Source organism: Saccostrea echinata, unplaced genomic scaffold (assembly GCF_033153115.1).
Source record: "Saccostrea echinata isolate AGI-Se365-2 ecotype Australia unplaced genomic scaffold, CSIRO_AGI_Sech_v1 ptg000062l, whole genome shotgun sequence".
Classification (NCBI taxonomy): domain Eukaryota; kingdom Metazoa; phylum Mollusca; class Bivalvia; order Ostreida; family Ostreidae; genus Saccostrea; species Saccostrea echinata.
The window spans coordinates 3,645,641-3,670,152 of NW_026889811.1; the positions used below are offsets into that span (position 1 = coordinate 3,645,641).

General features: G+C 36.3%; 1 protein-coding gene across 1 annotated transcript in view; it reads right to left on the reverse strand.

Annotated features, from left to right (window-relative positions):
* The window catches only part of LOC133175443 (hydrocephalus-inducing protein homolog), a 38,507-nt gene extending 15,291 nt beyond the window's left edge, over nucleotides 1–23,216 (reverse strand). The window contains 50 exon segments of the mRNA XM_061310548.1: nucleotides 555–833; nucleotides 943–1,094; nucleotides 1,185–1,373; nucleotides 1,524–1,606; nucleotides 1,704–1,864; nucleotides 2,021–2,149; nucleotides 2,244–2,465; nucleotides 3,851–3,931; nucleotides 4,018–4,159; nucleotides 4,290–4,473; nucleotides 4,621–4,761; nucleotides 5,876–5,989; nucleotides 6,599–6,759; nucleotides 7,353–7,595; nucleotides 7,690–7,848; nucleotides 7,965–8,207; nucleotides 8,315–8,417; nucleotides 8,623–8,862; nucleotides 8,955–9,104; nucleotides 9,229–9,423; nucleotides 9,560–9,833; nucleotides 10,873–11,063; nucleotides 11,162–11,473; nucleotides 11,811–11,948; nucleotides 12,030–12,239; nucleotides 12,434–12,604; nucleotides 12,918–13,079; nucleotides 14,351–14,701; nucleotides 14,856–14,984; nucleotides 15,074–15,112; nucleotides 15,114–15,163; nucleotides 15,166–15,211; nucleotides 15,546–15,696; nucleotides 15,916–16,028; nucleotides 16,137–16,281; nucleotides 16,398–16,636; nucleotides 16,800–16,952; nucleotides 17,210–17,326; nucleotides 17,445–17,628; nucleotides 17,778–18,114; nucleotides 18,202–18,269; nucleotides 18,362–18,861; nucleotides 19,266–19,392; nucleotides 19,531–19,732; nucleotides 19,918–20,042; nucleotides 20,710–20,909; nucleotides 21,062–21,196; nucleotides 21,434–21,553; nucleotides 22,409–22,534; nucleotides 23,067–23,216. Of these exon segments, the coding sequence (XP_061166532.1) occupies nucleotides 555–833; nucleotides 943–1,094; nucleotides 1,185–1,373; nucleotides 1,524–1,606; nucleotides 1,704–1,864; nucleotides 2,021–2,149; nucleotides 2,244–2,465; nucleotides 3,851–3,931; nucleotides 4,018–4,159; nucleotides 4,290–4,473; nucleotides 4,621–4,761; nucleotides 5,876–5,989; nucleotides 6,599–6,759; nucleotides 7,353–7,595; nucleotides 7,690–7,848; nucleotides 7,965–8,207; nucleotides 8,315–8,417; nucleotides 8,623–8,862; nucleotides 8,955–9,104; nucleotides 9,229–9,423; nucleotides 9,560–9,833; nucleotides 10,873–11,063; nucleotides 11,162–11,473; nucleotides 11,811–11,948; nucleotides 12,030–12,239; nucleotides 12,434–12,604; nucleotides 12,918–13,079; nucleotides 14,351–14,701; nucleotides 14,856–14,984; nucleotides 15,074–15,112; nucleotides 15,114–15,163; nucleotides 15,166–15,211; nucleotides 15,546–15,696; nucleotides 15,916–16,028; nucleotides 16,137–16,281; nucleotides 16,398–16,636; nucleotides 16,800–16,952; nucleotides 17,210–17,326; nucleotides 17,445–17,628; nucleotides 17,778–18,114; nucleotides 18,202–18,269; nucleotides 18,362–18,861; nucleotides 19,266–19,392; nucleotides 19,531–19,732; nucleotides 19,918–20,042; nucleotides 20,710–20,909; nucleotides 21,062–21,196; nucleotides 21,434–21,553; nucleotides 22,409–22,534; nucleotides 23,067–23,207 (8,627 nt within the window). The 5' untranslated portion in view covers nucleotides 23,208–23,216.
* Between the last annotated feature and the right edge of the window lie 1,296 nt (nucleotides 23,217–24,512).

Here is a 24,512-nt window from a genome sequence, read left to right on the forward strand (position 1 = left end):
CTTGCTACCACTGGGAGGTACATGCTTTCTACATCCTCTATACTAGTTTTAGAAGGTTGGTTGAGATAAGATGATGCTGTTTTCTGATTCATGACATACGATATATTAGGTACAGACAAATCACTACCACCTCACTGAAGCCAATTCATTGTTAGGAAGCATAAGCATGCTTTAAAGCATATTTTTTTGGGAGCACAGGGTAAAAGGCTATGTATTGCAGTTAGTTCAAACAGGCTATGATCTGGCGTGATCAATCTGGACTTGACCCATCATGAACTTTCATAACATGGTAATGTCAGTTTATTAATGCTGCTTAAACAGAAATTATTTTTTAGTAACATACATTCTAGTACATGTAAATAATAAGACAATTTGATCACTGTGTTCTAAAGGCTCATCAATGTGTGCCATAATTCTGATCTACATAGTACAATCCCACCACAAGGATGGGTGGTCAAACTAGACCAATAGGTGAAAGGGATTAGCATTAATAGTCCAATCTTCCCTGGGAGCAAACCACCGTGATTTTCACATACAGCCAGAGCAAGCATTACCTTAAGGCATCGATGTCTGACACAGGAGTTGTAGCCCCTGGTGGTGGGGATGCCACCTGCATTGAGTTGCGTCGTGATGAGGACTTTCCTGTGGCTGTTCCCGTCCGCCTCTCGGCACTCTTCTTACGCTCCCCCTTCTTGTCTTCCTTATCTTTCTTGTCCTCTTTACTCCCCTTGCCCCCCTTGCCTTTGGTGGGCGTAGTGTGCTCTGTCTTGTCTGGAGTCACAGATTTCTCCTCTTCCGGTTCAAGTTCCTTAGGGTCAGGTGCCCCTATGTTTCTGAAAGTAATTCATGTTAAAATTAATTTCATTTACATCCTTCTGGTACTTTCTTATTCCACTTAATGCTAAATTTCACTCTACAGAGGAGAAATAGATATAAACATACGGATCATCAGGGGATGATGCTACAAAAATGTAGCGGCCTCCAAATTCACTGACTGGTGGTGCTCTTCTCTTCACTGGGAAAGGAACCACAGCAAATGCAGCAGGGGGAGGGATTGGTGGTCCTTTTGGGCCAAGACCCAGACCATCAAGAACCTTAAAGAAATCATGACTTAATTTAGTTTTTGTTTTTCTAAATCACTCATTTTTGAATTCCTTTTTTGTTAACTGACTCCGTTTTCTTACCTCTTCCATGGAGGGCAGTCTGTTGGTCTGTAGTACTTTATCGTAAGCAGACACTGATTTATCTGAGCAGTCTACGACGATGTTTGGTACTCCTGTGCCATCTTCTTCCTTTTCCTTTGCTGCTTCATCAAACATGACCTCACCGTCCAATCCATCACCCTCACCCTGCTGGGCAGCCTTCTCTGCAGCCTTTAAAAGTAAGAGAAAATCATTTGTTTATTTTTTAATTAAATACTTCTTGGGGAAAAAATTCTGAATTCTTTATGACAGAGAAAGAAATTTTGTGTCATTTGTTTACAAAAATTAGCTGTGTTACAACAGAATTTGAGACAAACTAACCTCTTTGGCTGCTTTCTCTGCATTCTCCTTTTCTATCTGTTTCAGTCTCTCTTTCTCCTTCTCTTTTTCTTTCTCATGTTTATCTATTAAATATACATTGAATTATAAAAAGACAATATATTAAGGTTTTCCCTGTTTCTTAACAAAAATTATATTTTTACAATTTTAAGATGACCCGACCTTTGCCCCCTTTTCCCTTTTTTCCAGACGGAGGGTGGTGAGCCGCATCGTCCTCAGATTTCTCTGATGGTGTAGGTGGCCTCTTCAGACTCAGAGTGGTTCTGTCCCAGAACTCAATCATTTCCATGATATCTTTTTGAGCATGCTCAAAGGTGCGGAATCTATCGCAAACATTAATACATTAATAAACCTAGTAGCTGAAGCAATATTGAATTTCAAGAACACACTTACTTTCAGGTATTAAATAAATCATAAAAAAGATAAAGAGTTAAATCTAATGAATAGCACTAAACACTGTAGAGAATGATGCTATTTACCTCTGCATGAGCAGGATTTCTGATTCCTTGGGAGGGGGAGGTAATTCCTCCTGTGGGGGATCTGTCAGTTCCTTTGATTTCTCTTTCCCCTTTTCATCCTTCTTACCATCCTTACCCTTCTTTGCTTTCCTACAAACAATAAAGATTATGTTTAAAAACCATTAGGTGATACATATTTCCTGTTTGCTATTTTTGCACATGTATTTGTTATTCAATCACGTACTTGTCATCCATAGCTGTGTCGCTTTTCTCTGTCTGATGGGACTCGGGTCGTTCATTAGCGCCGGTTTTACTGCCATGTTCCCCGTCCTTAGCCCCAGCCCGGGAGGCCTGTACACGAGAGTCCATGGCACTCTGTGGCTTCCCTGTTGCAGTACCCTTCTTTCCGTCCTTGGCCGGCTCTTCTTTCTTTTCAGCCGTCTTCTTCTTTCCTTTCTTCAAAGCCCTGTACATAAATTTATTTTAAGATTTGATAACTTTTTTACTTTTATTTTGTTTGAATAGGAACATTCATTGTTCATTTGTTTTATGTTAGTTATTTTATAATCTACTGAATAATAGAAGCTTAAACTAATATAATTCCTTGTCTAATAGAGCAAAAATATTTAAAGTGAAAGACACTAACAATACAACAATAAAACCAACACATCAGGAATTCACCACAGACACAAAAAACAAGTAATAATTCTTGTCAGACTTAAAAAGAAGAATTGGCACTTCAGAAATTGACAATATTATAATTCTACACTGAATACATAGGACACGACAGTTAATACTGCAGTCACTTTGTTAGTACAATCCTAGTAGCCACTGTAGATAAGTATGGTTTTGGTGTCTGCTATTGAATTTGTAGAGACTTTGTGCTAAATGTAGTGTTAGAATAGACTTAGTATTAAATATAGTGTTTGTAAAGACTTAATGTTTACTGTAGTGTCAGTACCAAATCACTATTCACTGTAGTGTTAGTACACAATGTTCACTGTAGTGTTAATGATACTGTTGACTGTAGAATTAGTACATATTCATTGTTCACTGTACTACTAGTACACAGTATTCACTGAACTGTTAGTACAGACTTAGTGTTCATCATGTTAGTACAGAGTGCTTACTGCTGCTGGTCGTTAGTTTGTGCTACATGATGCCCTCCTCCCTTGTGGTGTCTACCACAGATAATCAACACAGATTAACTGACAAAATTCTACCAGAATATCAACACAGATTAACTGACAAAATTCTACCAGAACCAGTTACAATAAAACTCAGCTAGAGCAAAGTCCTTGGGACCTGTCAATTTACTCTGCTATATCCTTAACATTTGCTATATCCGTAAATTTGTTATATCCAAGTTCGTTATAAACCATAAAATTTTTCAAGGAATTGTTCAGAATTTTGCGAGGGATAAAAAAATGTTATATCCGTAAATTTGCTATATGTGTGTTCATACTAGAGCAATACTGTATTTTTATCTACAGATTAAGAATTACAACTACAAGACATCGGTCTTTAGGAAGGTATGAGTCGATTCTTGACCTTTAACCTTTAACATAGCTTGAATAAAACAGGAATTGTGTCTCGATATCAATGAGTTTCATGATGATATGGTGCAGTTTACAATAAAAAGGTTCTGTTCACTTGTGTTAAAGTATGACTCGTCCCAGACAATGGGGCAGATACAGACGAAGTGACCCCTATGTGTCTACCACTGAGGTAATAGAAACAAAAAGTAGATTTAATGTTACATCTAGTTACAACTATCTTTAGATCTCATATACTTTATTTTTTCTGTGTCTTAGTATGACCTTTGACATTAGGTAGTATAGGAGGACTTACTTTTCCTCCTCCAGTCTTTGTCTCTCTATTTCCTCTAATTCTCTCTGTTTCCTCTCTCTTTCCATCTTCTCCTCCATTTCTCTGTAATTGATATACATCACTGGTAAGTATTATCAAAGTCATTAAAATCATTAATCCTTACATCCCTACAATAAGACAATACTGACTTTCTGATGCGCTCCTTCTTGATTTCCAGTCGTTTTCTGTCCACCTCGGCTTTTTCTTCGTCAGACAGAGCGTCATATTCATCCTCTGACATTTCCTCCAGTCTCTGTCTATCTTCTTCCTCCTTCAGTTTCTCTTGTCGCACTAAAATGATTCAATTGTCTCTTAGTTAGGCTACATTTAAGATGAGTTTTAAATGCCCATTCACTGGCACTATATGTTTAAAGAAAAGCTCAAATATACAGAGTGACAACATCGTGTCAGTAAAGTTCACCTCTTTCCTCCTCGGCCTTCTTCTCCTGCTCCTTGAGAACGTTATAATCCAGTTTCATTGTCACAAAGTAGATAAATCTGCGGTTATTTAGCGCCCTCAGTATGGAGTGGGCAGTGATATACAGATTCTGGGCAAACAGATTCTCAAGGCCATCAAAAACAACACCCCTGTGGCAGTCATTTAACTGAAATATAAAATTATATTTTATTCATTCAATTAAAATATTGTAAACTACATAAAAAGGAAATTGCGAATATTTCAGTTGTTCAATGAAGGAAAATAAATTTGTAACATATTTCAGTTGATTACACTCCATTATCATTAAAGTTACCTGGAGCCTCTCTGACAGAATTTCCACGATGAGGTCCTCTGGCAGTACGCAGCTCATCAGCCCCTCCTCACCAGCCACGCTGGCACTGACACTGAGGCGCCGTGCAATAGGGGCTGCTAGAGGTGGGGGACTGCTGGGGACCTGGTCAAATAGTGAAAAAAATTCTTTAGTCCACAGTAAATCAGGGTTTTATACAAGCATTGCTGTTTTTACATCAAAATAAAAATGTTGGTAAATGTTTTTGTTTTTTTTTTTACAACAGATTCATGTATTATACACATATCAACAATTTGACATAATTAATCTATTAGTTTTAGAATGCTTTGGAATCCTTAAAATATTAGTAGCAGAAACAAAATGTGTACATCACTACAATTTATACAACATATTAACTCAGCCCATTCAAAGTGTGGTGACTGCCATTACAGACAATATCAGGCTTTTATCCGTCACTTTATATCAATGTTATTCATTCAAGAAAAAAGATTTTCTGAAAAACTCAAGTTTTTCAGAATTTTTCCTTCCTGTCTTGTTATAATTAGAGACAAAAATAAGGAACTACAAATGTTATTCAACAGAATTGTAAAATTCCAACAAAGAAAAACTATAATGGCTAAATAAATGGTTAAAAATACTGTTTCATTGAAGGATAAAGAACTGAAAGAAAAACTATGCAATGCTTAGTTTTAGAGTTATCTAACTTTATCATATTTAAATACAATGACAGCCCTAACATTTTTCTTGTTGATGTATACCAAGGTATTTGTATGTTCTGTCAGTTTGTATTCCATGTGTAAGGTACCCAGGTATGTCAAGACACATATAATGTACAACTACATGTTGTTCTTTATATGGCTTTTTCTCACTAGTTAAAACATAAAGGTGATAATGTTAATCTTGTGAAAATTTGTAAACTTATGCAGCAATTAAATTCAAAAGAAAACTGATTGGTTAGATTATAAAAGCATTTTCTCTAACATAAATTTGATAAATTAAATGAATCATAGAAAAATGCAAATATGGTATAACAAGTTAATATTAATGCAAAAATCACTTAAAAAAATAGATGAGAAATTGCTACAAAATAGGTACCTATACTTCTCCTACACATAAAGAAAACTCTACATGTGATTGCACAACATTAATATGGAGGAACATATTAAAATAAATGACAATATGGAACAATATATCCAAACAAGGTAACTGGGTGCAAAAAAAAGACAAAACACAAAGGGGTGTGTCACAACAGAAGCACCTTCTCTGCGTGGGCGCCCTTGGTGGGCGGAGCATGACCAGCCCCGCCTTTTTCTGGTGGGTGTCCATGACCAGGAACTGCCTGTAATGTGGTCAGTGTCTTACTACTGGTTTGCTAGAGATTAGTAAAAACGGTTAGTAATAGAGGAAGATGATGTGAGTGATAAGAGTTATCCCCCCTCAGAATCATTTTATGTAAACATCAGTATTTGCAGCCCATTCCCTATGGGTGCACATGTGTGATATATTTTGCCTGTGTGCTTGTGTGTATGATAATCACCAGCCTTCACCAGTGTCATACACTTGTGTGATATATTTTGTCTGTGTGCTTGTGTATCAGCCTTTACCAATGTCATACACTTATATATAGTAACCTTGTATCTTACCATGACAGAATACAGGTAATGAGCACGACTATACATCTGAAAGCACGGTTTTATCTGTATCTGATTGTATCGTTATATAACACATAGACTGGACAGATTTACTGATTTCAGAGATTATCAAATTATGATAGTTAAAATGACAAGAATGATTGTTAATAATGAGAAACTGAAACTATATGTTATGTCATTATTAATGAAAGGCTCAGCATATGAAAAATAAGGGGAAAAAATACAATTTTGAAAAATAACCTTTACAGACACTTTAAAAGATTCAATATACAGTATGTTACATCAAGAATTATAACACAATAATCAATTAAACTAATTTTAGCACCTACCTGACTACCAGTGGCTCCATCTATTGAGGACGTATTGATGCCCGTTTTCCCTGCGGCTGTACTACCGTGGTGCTTGTCCTTCAAGCCTTTGACATCTGAAACAGTGCTAGTCTTACGATTGGAGATGATGGAAGTAGTCTGAGGTACAGTGGTGGCGCCCGCTGTGAATAGTGAGTGGTGCTCAATCAGTGAAATAACAGGAAGTTAGTCCACATTCAGAAGCCACTAAATACAGTCACCATGAATGTGCTCAAGGATATACAGTTAAGGTGTACGCCATGCTGATACTAATCACACACAATTAACAAGACGACATACAAAATAAAATGTTACAAAATGTCTTCCCAGACATCCAAATACCCAGTACAATAAATATTGAGAAAGTATAGACAAAAACTTAAGGTTAGTTTTGATAAGTGTGGTTGTGAGAATGTGTAAAACAAATGGTGACAATCAAAGCAGGAATATATAATATAATTCTGTTGAATCATTCAAAATATCTGGATTTTTTTATTTACTTCTCATTATACTACATGTATATCTGGCATGCATTCATGTAACTTAACTTTAAATGAATAATTTGACTAGTTGACATAACCTCAGACTTATTAGTGACTTGAATACATATATACACATATATACACATAAGCAATGTTAGACTTAATGGTACCTTTATATGACTTAACCCAGACTTACTGACTTGTTTCCAATATAAGACTTAATGGTACCTTTATATGACTTAGCCCAGACTTACTGGTGACTTGAGTGTGTGCTGTAAGTTGTTCCACACTGAGTCCTCCTGGTTTCTTCTCGGCTTCCTCTCCCTCCAGCAGTTTCAGCTCCTCGGCCCTTTTCCTAGCCGCCTCTTGACACATCTCCCTGGCCCGCAGACCTGCAGATGTGTTTCCACTGGAGATGGCATCTAATATTACCTGATCAACAGTCAAAATGGCAGCCTCATATTTCTTAGCCAGAGCAATAGCTGTAGCTGTTTTTCCTGTAAATATAACGAGCATAGATTTAATTATGTCCAGAAGCTGATCAATGGGGAGGCAGCAAAAACTTACAATAAGACATTTTTGCTATTATACCTGACATGGGAGCACCATGGACAATTATAGCCAGCCCTCTTCTGTTCCTGGCAGCTTTACCCTCAGGGGTGAGGTCAATACCTAGATGTCTAGCAATGGCTGCAGATACTGGGGTAATCTCTAATTCTCCCACTCCAATACTGCTGGCAGTTTCTTCTACTGAAAACATCACATATCAATTTAAATCATGCAGTACTAATGCAAAAATTGGAAACATATAAAGAGATCACATAAAATTCTAAGTAAGTTGAATGGGCTAGCCTATAGAATCTCACCATCATCCATCTCATCTTTCTTCAGACGATCCTCGAGATCAAGTGCTTCAACAGTCCCTGCTTTGGACCCTGCACGGGAATCGTTTGTCCCTGGGGGTAGATCTGTGCGGACAGAGTCCTCCTCCTTTCCTTCTTCACTCTCCCCCTCCCCGGTCTGATCCTCCAGCTCACGTTTAGCGGCCAGAGCAGCTTCCTCAGCCTCTTTTCGGGCACGTTCAGATTCCTCCAACTTCTTCATTTGCTCTATAATATCAAATTTAGTCTTATCTATAGGTCATCTAGATAGATCTTCTCAGTGATCATAAATACCATGAGTAACTAGGATCCCCAATCAACATTTAGATATATACCTTCATAAAATTCTATCAGTTCTGGGGGTAATTTTTCTCCAGTGCCTCTTGGAGGCAGTAAGATTGTGTTGTATTCGTCATATCCTTTCATGATTCGTAAAATCTGCATGTTGAAAAAAGGTAGAACTTACTAATCATTAATTCAATTATAACTGGCACACAAATCAGGAAGAAAACTTAATTTTTTTATAAGAGTTTGTAGAATAATCTACTCCATTAAAACTTTATTTCATTTTGTAACTCTCCAAGATACAAGTACATTGCAAGTATTCCTATGCTAATGAGAGAGAAAAAAATCAAGTGGATACCTTTTCTTCCTCTAGATATGTTGAGTCAAACTCCAAGTTGTAGAATTCTATAGGGAATTTACAGGGATTCTTGACTATGATTTCCTGTTCATCTCCACTGCTGTGTGGCAGAATTGGACCAAATTCCACAAGGTTACGATCAAACTCCAATCTGGGCTCCAACCCTTGTCCCCGACACAACAAGAGGATCCGCTGACTGCTCTGGTAGATTCTGATGGGAATCCTCTGCTCATAGAATTTCTGGAAGAAAAATTAAAATAAAAATGAAAAATTTAATTTTTGTTTAATATTTAATGAATATCTATCTTCTAGAAACAAAGAGTATGTGTTACCTCTTCAGTGGGCATAAACTTGACTTGGACATTGATTCTTTGTCCTGGCATCAGAACACCAGTAGGAGGCATGATCTCAAAATGACGAGGCTTTGTTTTATCTTTATCTTTTTGTTTCCTCCGCAGATGCATTGGGACATGTTTCTCAGCCTGAAAAATTGAATTCAATTTTAGTTCAGTAATATAATTAGGTAAAAACAAATTTTAATGATCCTTTATAATTTTATTACCCGATAATTATAAGTGAAGTTTCTGTGAACAGTTTTGACCTCACCTTTCTGAGCTCTTTTTCCGAGGGCAGTGAGTTCCACTCACATTTGACCTGCTGTTGGTTGTAGAGCTGTACTGTGATAACTTTACATTCTCCACATTTCACTTCACTAAAGTCCAGAGAATCATCAGATATTTCCATGTCTGGCATTGTCACGTTAGCCTTCAGTTTCAATTGAATGACTGGGCCATTCAAAATCTACATCAAAGAAACAATAAGTTATCAACTCATCACATGACTAGTTTTCCTGTGTTCATATTTTCACTTGTACCATAAATTTCAAATATATATTTTTCATACATCTATTATTCTCAAGTATTTTAAGTTGACGTACATTAATTGGTACTACAGTTTCTATGGGTCCTAGGGGCAGATTAGCTCCCCTGGGATCAAAACTAACAACAAAGTCCACTGTCTCATGGTCTGGAGCTCCGGGCAAATTCCGGACCCGATCCAGCTCCACATGGAATCCATAGCGATGCACATCATCACGCTCCACTTGGAAAGAGACAGGAAACACCCCGGTGTTGGTTGCCCTTATGATGTGTGTGCACACTGTTCCCAAAACACGATGACCAAAGTCCAAAATATATTCTGGAAGTCTTGGTCTGAAAGAAAAAAAGTAATGGTAAAAAGCAGCTGCCAAAGTGAGCTTGTGACTTCTATATTTCTATAATACAAAGGCAAATCAACAAGAAATGGAGAGACACAAATACCATAAATCTCTTATATATTGTACTGTAACTTTATTTTGGTGAGACAACAGCATTTTATTGAGATACAATTTTTGTGAATCCTTCATCCATTCAGTAATGGATTATTTTTTGTTATTACCGTATTCAAAATAACTAAATTTTTGGTGTTGAGACAATCTTGAGATCAAAACATTAACAGCAATTCATCAGGCAAACTGCCACATTTTGAAAAAATTACTATGAATACTTTAGCTTTTAGGACACCAATTACTGAAAAATTAATCTAGCAATATTTTTTCTAGCTACTCAAATATTCATAAGCAGAGGAAAACTCAAATAAACCTGTCAGCTATTTTCCAGAATATTATACAACTTTCAGAAGTCAGATTAAGTCAAACTACAGTATATGATATAAAATAAACATGTGTACAAACATATTGATAATTACATGTATATAATGTGAAAAAAAAAACATTCAAACTATTTATAACGATAAAAATCATCAAGAAACTACAGTCAAACCTCCTTATCTCGAACTTGATGGGACCGAGAAAAAACTTCGCGATATCCGAAGATTTGAGATATCAGGGGTAAAATACTTAAAGAATAAGTGGTTGGGACTTCCTAATCACTTTGACGTATCCATGGTATTCAAGATATCGGTGTTCGAGATACCAAAGTTCAACTGCATGTCAAAACACTATGAAATAATAAAGAAAAAAATCAAACTTAAAAATTAAACAGATGCAAAACATAAAGAAAAAAAGTAGAACTTGAATCCTTTATGACTCACTTTGGTGTACCAGTAGAAGAGAAGGATAAGGACTTCCTAAACATACCAATATCACAGGATATATCAGAAAATAAACACACATATTTAATCATACACATGTTTCAATGACTGGGATTGTGATTTTTTCATTATGAAATGCAACTGACAAAATTGACATACTTGACTTTCTTTTTCTTTGGAGCCTTAGAGTCACTGGTTTCTCGGCTCTCGTTACTGTCCGGGGGTGTGACATCATACAGGTCAGGACGAGCTTGTATCTGAGCCTGCTGATCAAGAGCAAACTGCTGAACAGCCAGACGTTCTACTTCCATCTGTACCTCCAGTTCTTGAGGTTGTGTTGACATCTCACCCTACAAACCATGCCAATAATCTTCTGCTAATATCTAATTAAAGAAATTGTCTTTACCGACTTATTGTGTGGTAATTTTGACGTTCTTAGGCAACTGACCTGCATATGATCGTGTCTGAGAGCGTGTGTTGCCAGGCCACTACTGGGTCGCTCCATTGCCTTGGTGGTTTTTCTTCCTGTCTTGGCTAGATTTTCTCGAGCAGCAGTTTCCAGTTCCTGGTAGTAGCCCTCTGGGTCATTGCTTCTGGGCAGATCCAGGGAAATACGGGGAAACACTCCCGATCCATGGATCTTAATTTCATCTGGTTCAAAATGAGCAACTTGGATTGTGAAGCTCTTGGAGAAATCTTCAGGAACTCCAGGCAGGTACTTGACAGTAAGCTTCTGTTGGCTCAGGGGCTCAATGTAACCCTGTCAATTGAGGTTTCAGTTTTACATTTTCACAATTGAAGACTACTTTTCAAACTAGAGACTTTTTTGTATTTAAATATTGACATCTGAAGCCAGGTCCTATGATTAAGAAATTTCTAAGACATACAAGTGAAAGTTGAACAAATGTTTAATTCATGTATTGTGCTAAGTAGTATAGAAATTAAATAATACAAAATAAGAATGTTTTGTAAAATTGTATTACAGAGGTTGTGGTTATTTACAAATTTTGAGTTTTTATATCTAGAAATGTTTAATACTATCTTACAAATGACAAATATTTTGACATTTTCATGACCTTGTGGTAAGACAGACTTACAGTGTGAGGCACCATTATTGGCACACCTGGCTTAGGTTTCTTGGCTTGAGCTGGATCCATGCCTACTCCAGTGAATTCAAAACCAACTTTTCCCAGGTTAACTAGAGTAATCTCAGCAGTGCAGACATGGTCATACATCTAAAACAAGTGTTATAGAATTAACAATTCAGAAAGGTGACTAACTCTATAAATAATATCAGTGTTTTTAGCAAATCCTACCTGCATTCCATAATCAATCTCTTTTGTATCAAACTTGTATTCAACTAGTGAAGCTTCTCCCTTCAGAATGATCTCATAAGTAGGGCCACCCTCAACCTCACAAATGGCCTTTGCCTGACCCCAAATGTCTGCATGACCATAAAAGGTCATGGTCACTTGTTCTGTGTCACCAGGCATCAGTGTTCCATACAGAGGCAAAATGTCAAACACCTATAACAAAACATAAAACAATGTAAAAAAAGTTAATCCACTGTCTTAATGTTTCTACCTTCTGAAAGAATACATAATAGGTTATGTATGGTAGCTGATAAATATTGAGGGCAAGATGATCCTACATCAATTTCTAAGTAAATCAAATGGTGTAAATAGTTTTTAGATTAGTTTAGATGAGTATGAAGGCATACCTCTTCAATACCAATGGGAGACAACTCCTCTCTCTCCTGTTCCAGTAGACGACTCAGTGCACGGTTACTCTTCAGAGGGTCGTCTTCTACAGGAGCCTCCTTCATTGACCCGATACTGATCCTCAGGTCATCGGTCCGGTCCTTCTCCACTCCGTGTTCCGGCATGCCCTCCTGTAACAATAAGCTCCACATAAAACATAATCCTTATCACTGATTCCATAGTATCTCTCTATATGAGGGTGTTGTTTACCTATTTGTCAGAGAGTTAACTCCCTTACTTTACCTCTGTAAGTGAAGAGTACTGTTTACCTGTTTGTCAGAGTTAACTCCCCTTCTTTATCTCTGTGTCAGTGAGGAGTACTGTTTACCTGTTTGTCAGAGTTAACTCCCCTTCTTTATCTCTGTGTAAGTGAGGAGTACTGTTTACCTATTTGTCAGAGTTAACTCCCCTTCCTTACCTCTCTAAGTGAGGGGTACTGTTTACCTGTTCTAGTTGTCCCTTCTCCACCTGATCCTCCTGAGCGGGACTCTCGGCCCGGGGACTCGCTGTCTGCTCGTCAATCAGCTTATTGTCTTCCTCATCTTCTTCAGGCTTCTTAATGACCTCTTCACTTGGTTCTGTCAGCTCAAGATTGGATTCTTCCTCCTAAAATTTATAGCAAAATCAAAGTCTATTTTCATTCTCTAGGATTGCAATGTATTCTTATTCTTAAAGTATTATCATTTGTTTTCATTAATGCAGGTAAATATTTTTCATACACATGTATATTTAATATATCTAATCTATTCTTGTATAAATACTTAAATCCTGAAAATTTTTATTGGCCTCCTTTCAGAAAAATTCAAAACAGCAATCGAACAAACAAACAAAAAGGAACCAGCTTCATGTGACTTTGGTAAATATTATGACCACAACTTAGATTGTTGATATAATAAATGAGTATCATGCAATAAATAATAATGAAAATATTAAAAAATTGCTGCATGCAAAATTATTACAAGAACCTGAACGAATATGTAAGAAACCATGTCACTGATCCTGATTATGTAAATTTATTTCTAAAGTTAAACTTACCATAATCACAATTAATCTAACAATATTTTCCTACAAATAGCAGTACACGGCAACTGAACAACCAAGAAATGAAGTTTTAATTCTAGCTACCACATGAAGTATTTATATGCATCTTTTCTTTTTAGCACTCAATCAAAGCTGCAATTACTTCTAAGCTTCAAAGATTTGTATTGATTTATCACGTTCATCTTTTGTACTGTAGTAAATAGTAGAATGGCTTTTTCATGTAATATTTCTTGTCTAATTTCTTAATTTCTATCTGATTAAAAAAACTTCCTAGTAGTAGCGTGCTGTAAAATGCATGCCTAAAATGGCATTGATCATGTTTGAGTAATATTTTTTTAATAAAGATTTATTTAATGATTCATTTCTATTTTTTTCTTTAATCCTAAACAATGAAGAGTCATTGTGACTGATTTCTTTCACTTGTGCACCTTGTGTTTTCCCTGTAGGAACCCCTTCCCTCCTCCTTGTACACACCTTGTGTTTTCCCTGTAGAAACCCTTCCCTCCTCCTTGTACACACCTTGTGTTTTCCCTGTAGGAACCCCTTCCCTCCTCCTTGTACACACCTTGTGTTTTCCCTGTAGAAACCCTTCCCTCCTCCTTGTACACACCTTGTGTTTTCCCTGTAGGAACCCCTTCCCTCCTCCTTGTACACACCTTGTGTTTTCCCTGTAGAAACCCTTCCCTCCTCCTTGTACACACCTTGTGTTTTCCCTGTAGAAACCCTTCCCTCCTCCTTGTACACACCTTGTGTTTTCCATGTAGAAACCCTTCCCTCCTCCTTGTACACACCTTGTGTTTTCCATGTAGAAACCCTTCCCTCCTCCTTGTACACACCTTAGTAGGTTCCACTTCTGCCTTTTCCTCCTCTTCCATCTTCTCCTCTTCCTCTTCAATGACCACCTCCACCTTCTCTGTCCCCTCCTCCTCTTCCTCCAGCACGTCTTCTTCCTCCACCACCTCCTCCAGTTTGATGGTCGGTTTTCTGGGAGGTGGGCGATTGATAACAGTACAGGGTTCATCCCCAATCAGGAAGCACCATCTGTATTTGACCTCCATTGGGCTGTTGTTGGTGATGTTTATATATCTTGTGACCTCGGTGTCATTCAGGATACAGCCAAAGTCTACCACAGTCTTCTCAAACTCCAGATTGGGGAAATAGACCTCTCCACGCAGAGCTATGTAATCCTGGTCATAAATAAAGCAAATCATTAAAAACTGACAAATAAGATAATCACTGGCACTAGTAAAGGATAAATGTAAAACACAGTCAAGATATTGCATAATAAAACCCCAGTAATAGAGTTTATCCTTTTAATTTTCTATGTCAGGATTCACTTACAATGTGGGGATGCTCCTTGTATGCAATGTGTAGAACTTCATCAATGGTCCGAATGTGAAGGTCATCCTTGTAGGCTGGGTCAAACTCAATTCTCAAAGTGTACTCCTTCCCAACGGCCAAATGTATTTCCTGTTGTAACAGAAGTATAGAATTATCTCCAAATTTACAATTCAGTTTCAAAAAGAGGAAAAAAGTTAACTTTTGGATGAAGTACTGACCGTTTCAGACACCCTGGAGTCATCATCTAGTATGATCTGGAATGGCCTCTGTAACTTCAGACCAGTGGTCAGTGGCAGTGTAGACACATTCATCATCTTCAAATCTCTGACCATCTTACTCAAGGTGTCATGAGGTTTCTGAAATAAACATATGCATCTTTCTTAAGTCCTATTAAAGCAATCAGATTTTAGAAGCTTACCAAATCATCTTATCACACCTGAAGTTGACATGAGGAGCCTCAGATTGCTTAAATGTAATATTCACTCAACTGCAGTAGCTAAAGACTAAACTCAACTTATCACAACTGAAGTAGACAGACTTGGTGGAGAATTCCAGTAGTGGTATAAACTCACCTTATCACACCTGAAGTAGACAGACTTGGTGGAGAATTCCAGTAGTGGTATAAACTCACCTTATCACACCTAAAGTAGACAGATTTGGTGGAGAATTCCAGTAGTGGTATAAACTCACCTTATCACACCTGAAGTAGACAGATTTGGTGGAGAATTCCAGTAGTGGACTGATGAAGTCAGCAGACACGTCCACCCTCATAATCAGCTCCTTTCCTCCTTGTCTGCCAATGATGGCATGACACAGCATGCGCTCCCTCACAAACTGGGGGCTAAATAAAGCAAAACATTCTATATTAAAACCATATCAATGATATGACACAGCATGTGCTCCCTCACAAACTGAAGACTTACAAAACATTCTATATTAAAAGCACATCAGCTCCTTTAAACAGCTAAAATTTTAACATTATAATGAAGTCTAAGCCATAAATCTCATTAATACATATACTACTGAATGAAATTTGTGACAAATTAAAGAGACAGCAGACCTTTCTACAAAGCCCTCAATAAACATCTCAAAGCTGGCCCCAGGTGGAAGGTCAAATCTGTTTGGGTTGAGGCTGAATATTGGCTTTGGAGGCTGGGGTGGAGGAGGGACATTCTTAAAAAACAAAAACAAAAAAATAATAACATAGTTACAGATTTATAAATCAAAATGACAGGAGTCAACATTACACATGATAAAAATCTGGAATTATGGAAACCTTACCCTGTATTTCATGTCCAGTGGGTTGTAAGCAGCTAAATCTTTCCGTGCTTTACCCACGGGACCAAAACCATCCAAACTCCAGACCAGCTGCTGGTGTCGCCTCCCTTTGTTGGTCAGTTTGAATGACTTCTTCAGAGGACGATTACTGTTATGAAAATAAGAGAATTTCAGATAACAGATTTCTCTGTAATTCTAATAATATACGAACATCTGTTCAGAAGGTAATAACTTAGAACACTAGGATATTGATTTGAGACCCACCTGAAGTTGGGTCCTAGGTTAAGCTGAGGGGTGAGCGGTGGATCTGACACTATGGTGGTGCCCTGACCGTAGCCAGTCAAAGGAATGTAGCGGACCTGACTTTCCAGGAAACTTAGCTGTAGTTTATCCTGGAAGCGGACAGCATCGTCAAGGTGTGCAATGACTTTAATGTCCAAGGACTTCTCAGCTGGAATTTCACCCTCAACAGGGTCTACACTGAAGGCTGAGCGAGGTCTCACCTACATATCAGATCACTCATTTACATCCATAAATTCAACATTCACCTTCAAACACGGTGTGCATACAATTCAAAATCTGTCTCTTAAAGATTAAAATTAATAGCTAAGATTGATGACAGCTCTCCGTGCTTCATAACAAAAACACAAAGTATATTATACTCACCATGTTGGCAGTGAAGCGAGCTGGTATGAGGGATTCGTTAGAGAGGGTGATGACCATAGGAATGTTGGTCAGGACTGGCACTACCCCCCAGTCCAATTCATTAGGAGTGATATGTACAACTGGACCCTCACCAATACACGATATATGTACACCCTTTGCAAAAAAAGGTCAGTAATAAACATTTTCATTCTATATTTAGAAATCTTCTTTAAACATTCAATTTTTTTTTTTTATTAAAAAGGTCTATACAGTTCTTGTTATATGCAGAGAATTTTAAAATCTGACATGAAGTAAACTTAAATCAGTACATGAACAGCTTTATATTGATGTGAATTCAAAACCTAACACAGAAAACAGGAAATTAGTTTTAATTAACATTACAGAATAACCAAGTCAAGTGAATCCCTTACCAAAGGTGGGTCTGGACTGCCAAAGATGGAGAAGTAGGCTACTATGTCTTGTTCCTCAAGCATCTGGGCCTCAATCAGGAGGGGGACATCACACAGGGAGTGGGGTTCCACAATGCCCTGATAACATACAAACAGAGATATCTAAAAACGACCACTGTCAACAATAAAGAAATATACAGAGAATAGGTCATTTTTCTATGCTATCGAGTCTGTTGAATTCATCTATGTAACAAACCTTTGATCTGGGACTACTGTACAGTATTGGCGTATCCTCATTTATTTGCTGTGGCAGAAGTTCATATTTAGCCGGCAAATCTGAGTCGTTATGAAGCTTTACAGAGTGTTCGTATGGATGACGTAGAAAACATCGACCGTAATCCAAAATGGGACTCAGAACTGTGACAGGAGGCACTACACATCTGGAATATCATTGAAAAAAATTAACTCCAATACCTTCCTGGTAATTTTTACATTAAGAATCTATTTAAAAAACATGTTGAAAGAAAAGTTTTTTATTTATGGCTTATAAGGACAACATTTTTTTCGCTTATAAATTGTTTGGGCTTACTTGGCACTGATAGGAAGAGACAGCACATCTTCTCCAACAGTTTCCACATCCACCACCAAGTTCATCTCATACTTCTTGATTGTATTCGAGATTAACTTCACTGTAATCTTCTGTTCACTCTGAGGTTGGAGAGTCCCTGAGCTGGGAATGATCTCAAACTCCCTGGGTTGCCCTGCCCCTGGGGGAGGAGCTGGTGTGCTACTATCTGTTGAATTGTTGTCTAGGTCATCAGTGCAACAGACACTAGGGGTTGTTCCATCCCCAGGAACTCTCAGGTGGAATTTCATGGGGACCAAGGAAGTATTTTGAAGCTTACACGTCTGAGTGTTCAGAAAACCTGTCAGATATGGACAAATCATGCATTAAAGGGTCATATCCTCACTCAGTTCATAAAGATGTACTTGGTCACACAGAGCATACTTACCATAGGAGATTGTTCCAAACTTGATTTTTGGTACATCAAACTGGAATGTAGGTCCAATGACAGATCCACTGAATTTAAAAAAAAAAAATACAAACTGATGAACATGAACCAGAAGCATATAACATTAAATAAAGAAAAGGTGAGATGAATCAATACATACGTGAAAGACACTTTAAGCTGCTGAGGCTGTCCATCAACTTGGAAAGAGAATTCCTCCAAGAAATCTCCTAGATAGGGACTGGAAAATGAGATCTGAATAGCCTGATGTCCCCCTGGCATCACAATGCCCTCAGCAGGGTTAAAACTGAAGCAAGGTCCAAAAATAGTCTTTGTGGGCATCACACTGTAGATGGCATCAATATCGCCCTTGTTGATCAAAATGATCTCATAATAATGCTTGGATCCAATAAAAATATTTCCCATGTCTAGAGTTTCATAAGAGAACTGCACGTTTGGTCCTATTCCATCACCACGGATACGGAGAGGGAGTCTGCTTTCTCTACCTGTGATGTCACAAAAAGCCGTCTTCATACAGGTCTCAGCCTCCCGAGGTTTAAAGATGACATTGACCTCGAAGCTGGAGTTTGGCCACACGTCCCCCTCCACTGGTTCTATCTGGATGACGTCGTCATTAAACAACATCTTGTCATTCTCCACCAGCTGTTAAATAGAGGCATATCCAGGGTTAATAAAAACAAACTAAGGTTAACATCCACAGTTAATAAAACACAAAGTTTAACATCTTTCTTCTCAAGCTTTCACTATATGTGACTTATGCACTGTTAATTAGCTTGCAAGAATATGCAGATAAGATGAAGCTCAATAATTTGTTATCTTTGTTAAATTTGAAGAAGTAAAATGAAGATAAGGTTGATATCCATGTTTTGTTAGGATACTAAAATTTGGTGTCTGCACTGTTGATTTATTCAACTGAAATATGTTATCATCAAAATATGAGTTTGATGCAATTATCTTCATAGTAGTAGACCAGAATCACTGGTAAGCAGTGGAAACTTTACTTTTGGTTGGTAATTTTTTCTATGGTTGTGTTATTTGTCCCCTACCTTTCTCCTGTTCTGGAATGTCCTGTTGAGGATGGACAGTTTGTCCCTCAGGGTAGGGTCCTGGACACACTCCTCTAGGAATTTATTGGAGTCTTGTCTTTCCTCCAGGGAAAGTCTTGAAGTCATGCTGTAAGAAATATTTGATTATTTTCCACACAAACAGAGTGTGAAGATCGTGTTACATTAAATAAATGGTTTCTTTGATAGCAAAAGTTGAAAAATTAAAAAAAAAAAAACACATAAGAGTGCTGTAAACTCCACATACGACATCTTCTGCTGGTCTTCCTCTTCTTTTGTGGCAAACTGTGTCCATCTAAAGTGGGCTATAATGTCTGAACGATTGTGAATCGTCACTGTTCTTTGATTGGCCATGGAGATGTACGTGTTTTCTATCCTAATTGAGTTTTTGTCCAATCGTACATTAGCATCCTGTGCCCCTCCATACAGTGAAATCAGCACATCTTCACCTAATTAAGATAGGGAAGTTTTTAAATAATGTTTCTCTCAAAGTTCTCAAGACATACTTGACTTTACCTGTATCATCACAATATAACTGTATCATATAAGATGCCTATTACATCATACAACATACCTGTGTCATGTACAACATACTTGTATCATGTACAACATACCTGTATCATGTACAACATACCTGTATCATAGTGAAGGACAAGGTCTGAGTTGTAATCACCCACTTTCTGGGGTGTGAATTCTACTGTAACCTGCATACTGTCCTGTACCCCTAAAGTTCCTATCTCAGGAGTGACACTGAATGGCCTGTAAAATCAAAAGAGGAAAGTCAATACTTTTATAATAATACAGCAATAATGAATTAGAATACTGAAGTCAAACATTTTTCAGCATAGGATAAATTTCCGCTATGTATGCAGTCACAGTTTTTTTGCAGAAATTTGTCACAGTAACTTTGTATTTGTTAAGGAAATTTAACAACAATCCAAGAAATCTGCGTAATTTTATAACTTGTGGATTGAACAGAAATTGTGATTCTGTGGAATTATGACCCCGTGGGAAAAAAGTATGTTTACAATATGTGAGTAATTATTTGAGAATCATCATCATTTATTTGGTATCATGCCATCATACGTAAAACAAATACACATAACTATACATAATCATTCGAAAGACGATATTTGGGAATCCATAAATTTTAAATAGATTTATAAATAAATATTCAGGAAACCATATTTTTAGAAATATAATTCCACTGTGACTAGTTGATACCAGGATAACCCATTAAAGCTCAAGAGCTTATTTCCAATGGGGTCCTAGAAACTGTTTTTGGGGAGCATTCAGAGAAAAAATGGACGGTGTAGTTGTCTATATACCTTGTACTCTTCTTTAAAATGCAATCAACAATAAATATGAAATTAAATATATAAAACACCACAAAAGATTAATTATAATGAACACATAAGGAACTAACGGTTCTGCGGAAAGTGTGAACTTTGCCTCGCTGTTGCCCACATTTCTGACCAGAAGAGTTCTGGAGTGTGTGTTCTTCACAGGGCCTGCTGGGAAATGAATGTTGTCAGGAAAGTCCAAAATTGCCCTGGCTCCAATTGCACGTACTGGCACTATAAACTTCTCACGTTCAGTGATGCACACAAGTTCATGATTGTAATCCTGAAACACAAATTACATTTATGAAAAGCTGCTTTTACTTGACAAAGTAACTATGTTTTATTCTATTGAATTGGTACTAGTGTTATTACTTAAACATATAAATTTCAGTGTGTTTGATATTCAAATTTTAGCCAAAGTGCCTTGTATCTGACCTTTTTCTCCTCGGGACGGAACTGTAATTTGAATGTTGTAGGAAGTCCAGGTCCCACTTTATGACCCACATCATGTGGACTGATAATTTCAAAGTATGGCGAGTCAGCCTGGGTCACTTTTACAAGTCTCGGCACCTAAAATATTCAAACAGAGCATAGATAGATTGATAAAACAACTTACTACAAATAAAATAATAGTATAGAACCAAAGTTTTTAAAAGCTGAATTGTTGCAATGGTTAATTATTCAATCTGGATATTCCATGGTATTAACAGTAACACATGCAGCACACCACTGATTTTGCTTCTCTCTTTCTAATGGTGTTAGTTGAATAGTCTACAGAAACTGACTGGGAGTTCAATTTAATCTTACCTTGTCATTATTTCTCAAGATCAATGGTACTTCATAAACCTCATATGGCTCAAAGTTTTGAAAGTAAATTTCAGATGGGAATGGTTGAAACATTGGTTCATCAATATTTACTTGTGAAAACTGAAAAATAAACAATTAAAACTAAATTGTGCTGATGGAACCATTTTTCACCCAGTAAGGTTGAAATGAAATAATAATAAAAACAAAACAAAAAAAGAAAGAAAGAAATCACTTAAAACAGCACATTTTAAATTTATAAATGTATTTTCTACAAAGAGCTTTTTCAATACTTTACTTAAAAGGTACAACTAGCATAAATCAAAAAATTCAAACTGGAAAAAAAAATTACTGGATGATGATAATTACAATTAATTTTTAGACGTAAACACCGCATATTCTTGGTTGAATAGTTCTGTGAAAAGTTTGCCAAACTTTTTAAAACCATAATAGAATGCAATGCTGATTTTGTGAATTCTCAGTAACAAGAACAATTCTTCAAGTCTTTTTTTTTCAACATAAACTTTCAAAAGAAAACAAACACATAAATAGTATCAAAAAAAGGAATACAGTTTACCCAGTTCAAAAAACTTAAACTTCCAATATTTGGCTGCAACAAAATGTTGATTCTCTGCAGATATATTTACATATACATCAAATCAGTTTACTTTTCAACTGAAAATAATCTGCTCATCATTTTCAATAAAATATTCATTGATATAAAAATGGTCAAAATGATTTGCATGAATAATAATGCATACTTATTTCATGAAAAATATATTTGCAAAGCTTACAAGTCTGATCTGCTTCAGTAAAGCTACTAGCTGATATGAACTGAAAAGCAGCAAGCACTGACAAATACGTAAATTATTTATTCTTCAAAAATTAAAACTTTACAAAAAGTGTCCTTCAGTAAATGTTTGGTGAAGTATTTCAAACCATTTAATTATACATTTGTTGTGTTAAAAGACAAAGTACCTTCTGGAGGCTGGTGTCAGCCATGTCCAGCAGTTCTATTTTCTTGGGAATTCTCATAATATGAGTGTTGGCCAATTTTTGCTCTGTGTTCATTTGCATATCAAACATAAATTTGCTAGGTGTCATCTGAAATTAAGATAAACACATTTAAATTCTATTAAGCTTGAATAAGTAATGATAAAATATGCATATTGTTATATATTGGAGAAAAAAGAGTGATTATAGTTTTGTTTTTACAGAATGCTTAATGTTCCAAATCTCAATTAAATAATGTAATGTTTATGTTTTAAAATTTTGCTCAATCAGTAAAAGCTTAAAAAATCTCCATTGTCATTAGCCATTATCATTATGCAGAAATTTCAATATCAGACAGCATTTACTCTTCATGCAATATTCTGTACTTAGTTGAATATATTTTAAACTAAAACGAAAAATTGTGGTGTTTTCCCTTTATTTCAAAGTAAATGGTTGGAGATCAATTGTAACAGACTAGGGTGTGAGGTTTATGAACAACCTACAACAATATTTTTTTTTCATTTTTGATAATGATTTCTGAGCGGTATTTTTATCAACTGTAGTGGTCAATTTGGCCAGTAGCCGGTTTGTAGGGAAAACACTGCATTTCATATAGAGTAGTATTATTTAATATCTTCTTTACCTTGTGTCCTTCTTCATCATCTTTCAGAAGTTTGGGGTTTCTGGGAGCAATAACTTTGCTTTTGTAATTACTTGCATCTGGACCAAGGGCCTCTAGAGTCCCAGTGGTACCCACCACCTCCCCAAATGGCCCTAGAGGCATCTTGTGATTCTTTTTCTATGTAACAAGATTTAAATTAAAAAAAACATGCTGCTTCTAGAAAATGTTAATACAAAGAATTCAGAACTGCACCTGTTCACATTTAACGATCACATTCTACACATGTGAAAAACTGCAGTTCTGCAAGTTTATTAATAATCAGCTATCCTTTGCAATGTTGATATATTAAGAATAAAGTTAAATGACAGAAAATGTATATGTATACATTTTGTTACAATTTACCTTTTCTTTATAATGTTATTTCCGATTTCTTTGCAACAGTTTTTATCAACTGTTGTTTGCAGCCGCCATCTTGCTTTATAGTTGCTATAGAGCTTAATCGGAAGTCCTCCAATTTCTTCCAATTAAAGTTCCGAGTAAACGATAAGGGTAAAAGTAGTACGACCCTAGCTCATTTGTCATAGGCTATATAACCGGAGTAAACAAATGATAAAACGGCTATAAGTAAATGAAGTAAACCGGCGAGAATAAAAACTAATTATTCTCAGTAATGATTAATTATGGTGGATCTTTTATTTGTTGGCATTGTGTCTTAAGTACATGTAGCGGAAAAAAGTTGGAATTCAATATAAAAAAAAATCATGGAACTCACGAAGAACTTTATTTATACAAAATAACAATAGATTAACTTTTAAATGTATGAATGGACATTTGTTTAAGATACACAAACAACTTTTTAAAAATTCCAATTTGCAAAAAAAGTATCTGTATTTTAACACTGGTTATATTTTCCCGCCATTGATCTTGTAAGTGGAATTGAATCTGATCAAGAAACTAAAAAGACAGCGGTGAATTTCATTGCGTCCTTGAGTAAAGAGTGGTTTGTCAGCGCATTTAAAAATTATAATTATTTAAGCTAATTATTTAAACGCCATGAACATTATTTCATGACGTGTGTCCTACATATAACACTGACGCATAAGAAATAAACTTAGAAAAACATGGAACATCGTATGAGCTAACAGTTCTTTTACAAAGGTATTTGGTACATTCTTATCAAATGAAATTTCGTTTTGCACACAAAAGACAGTTTATTATAATTAAAAAGAAAATTTCATTATTATACTGGCGTTATAAGAGATATAAATCACGTTTGCCTTCATGCTCCACGAACGCTAAGTATAGTATGCTTTCTTTATTCATGATTAATTTAATTCTTTATTCATATCAAAGATTCATAATTCACAAAACTAAAATTTCACCAAATTGTTTTTGATAATTTTAAACGCTGTGGATACACTGATATATTAAAAAAGAGAACAAAGAGACCAGTTATTAGCAGGTTGA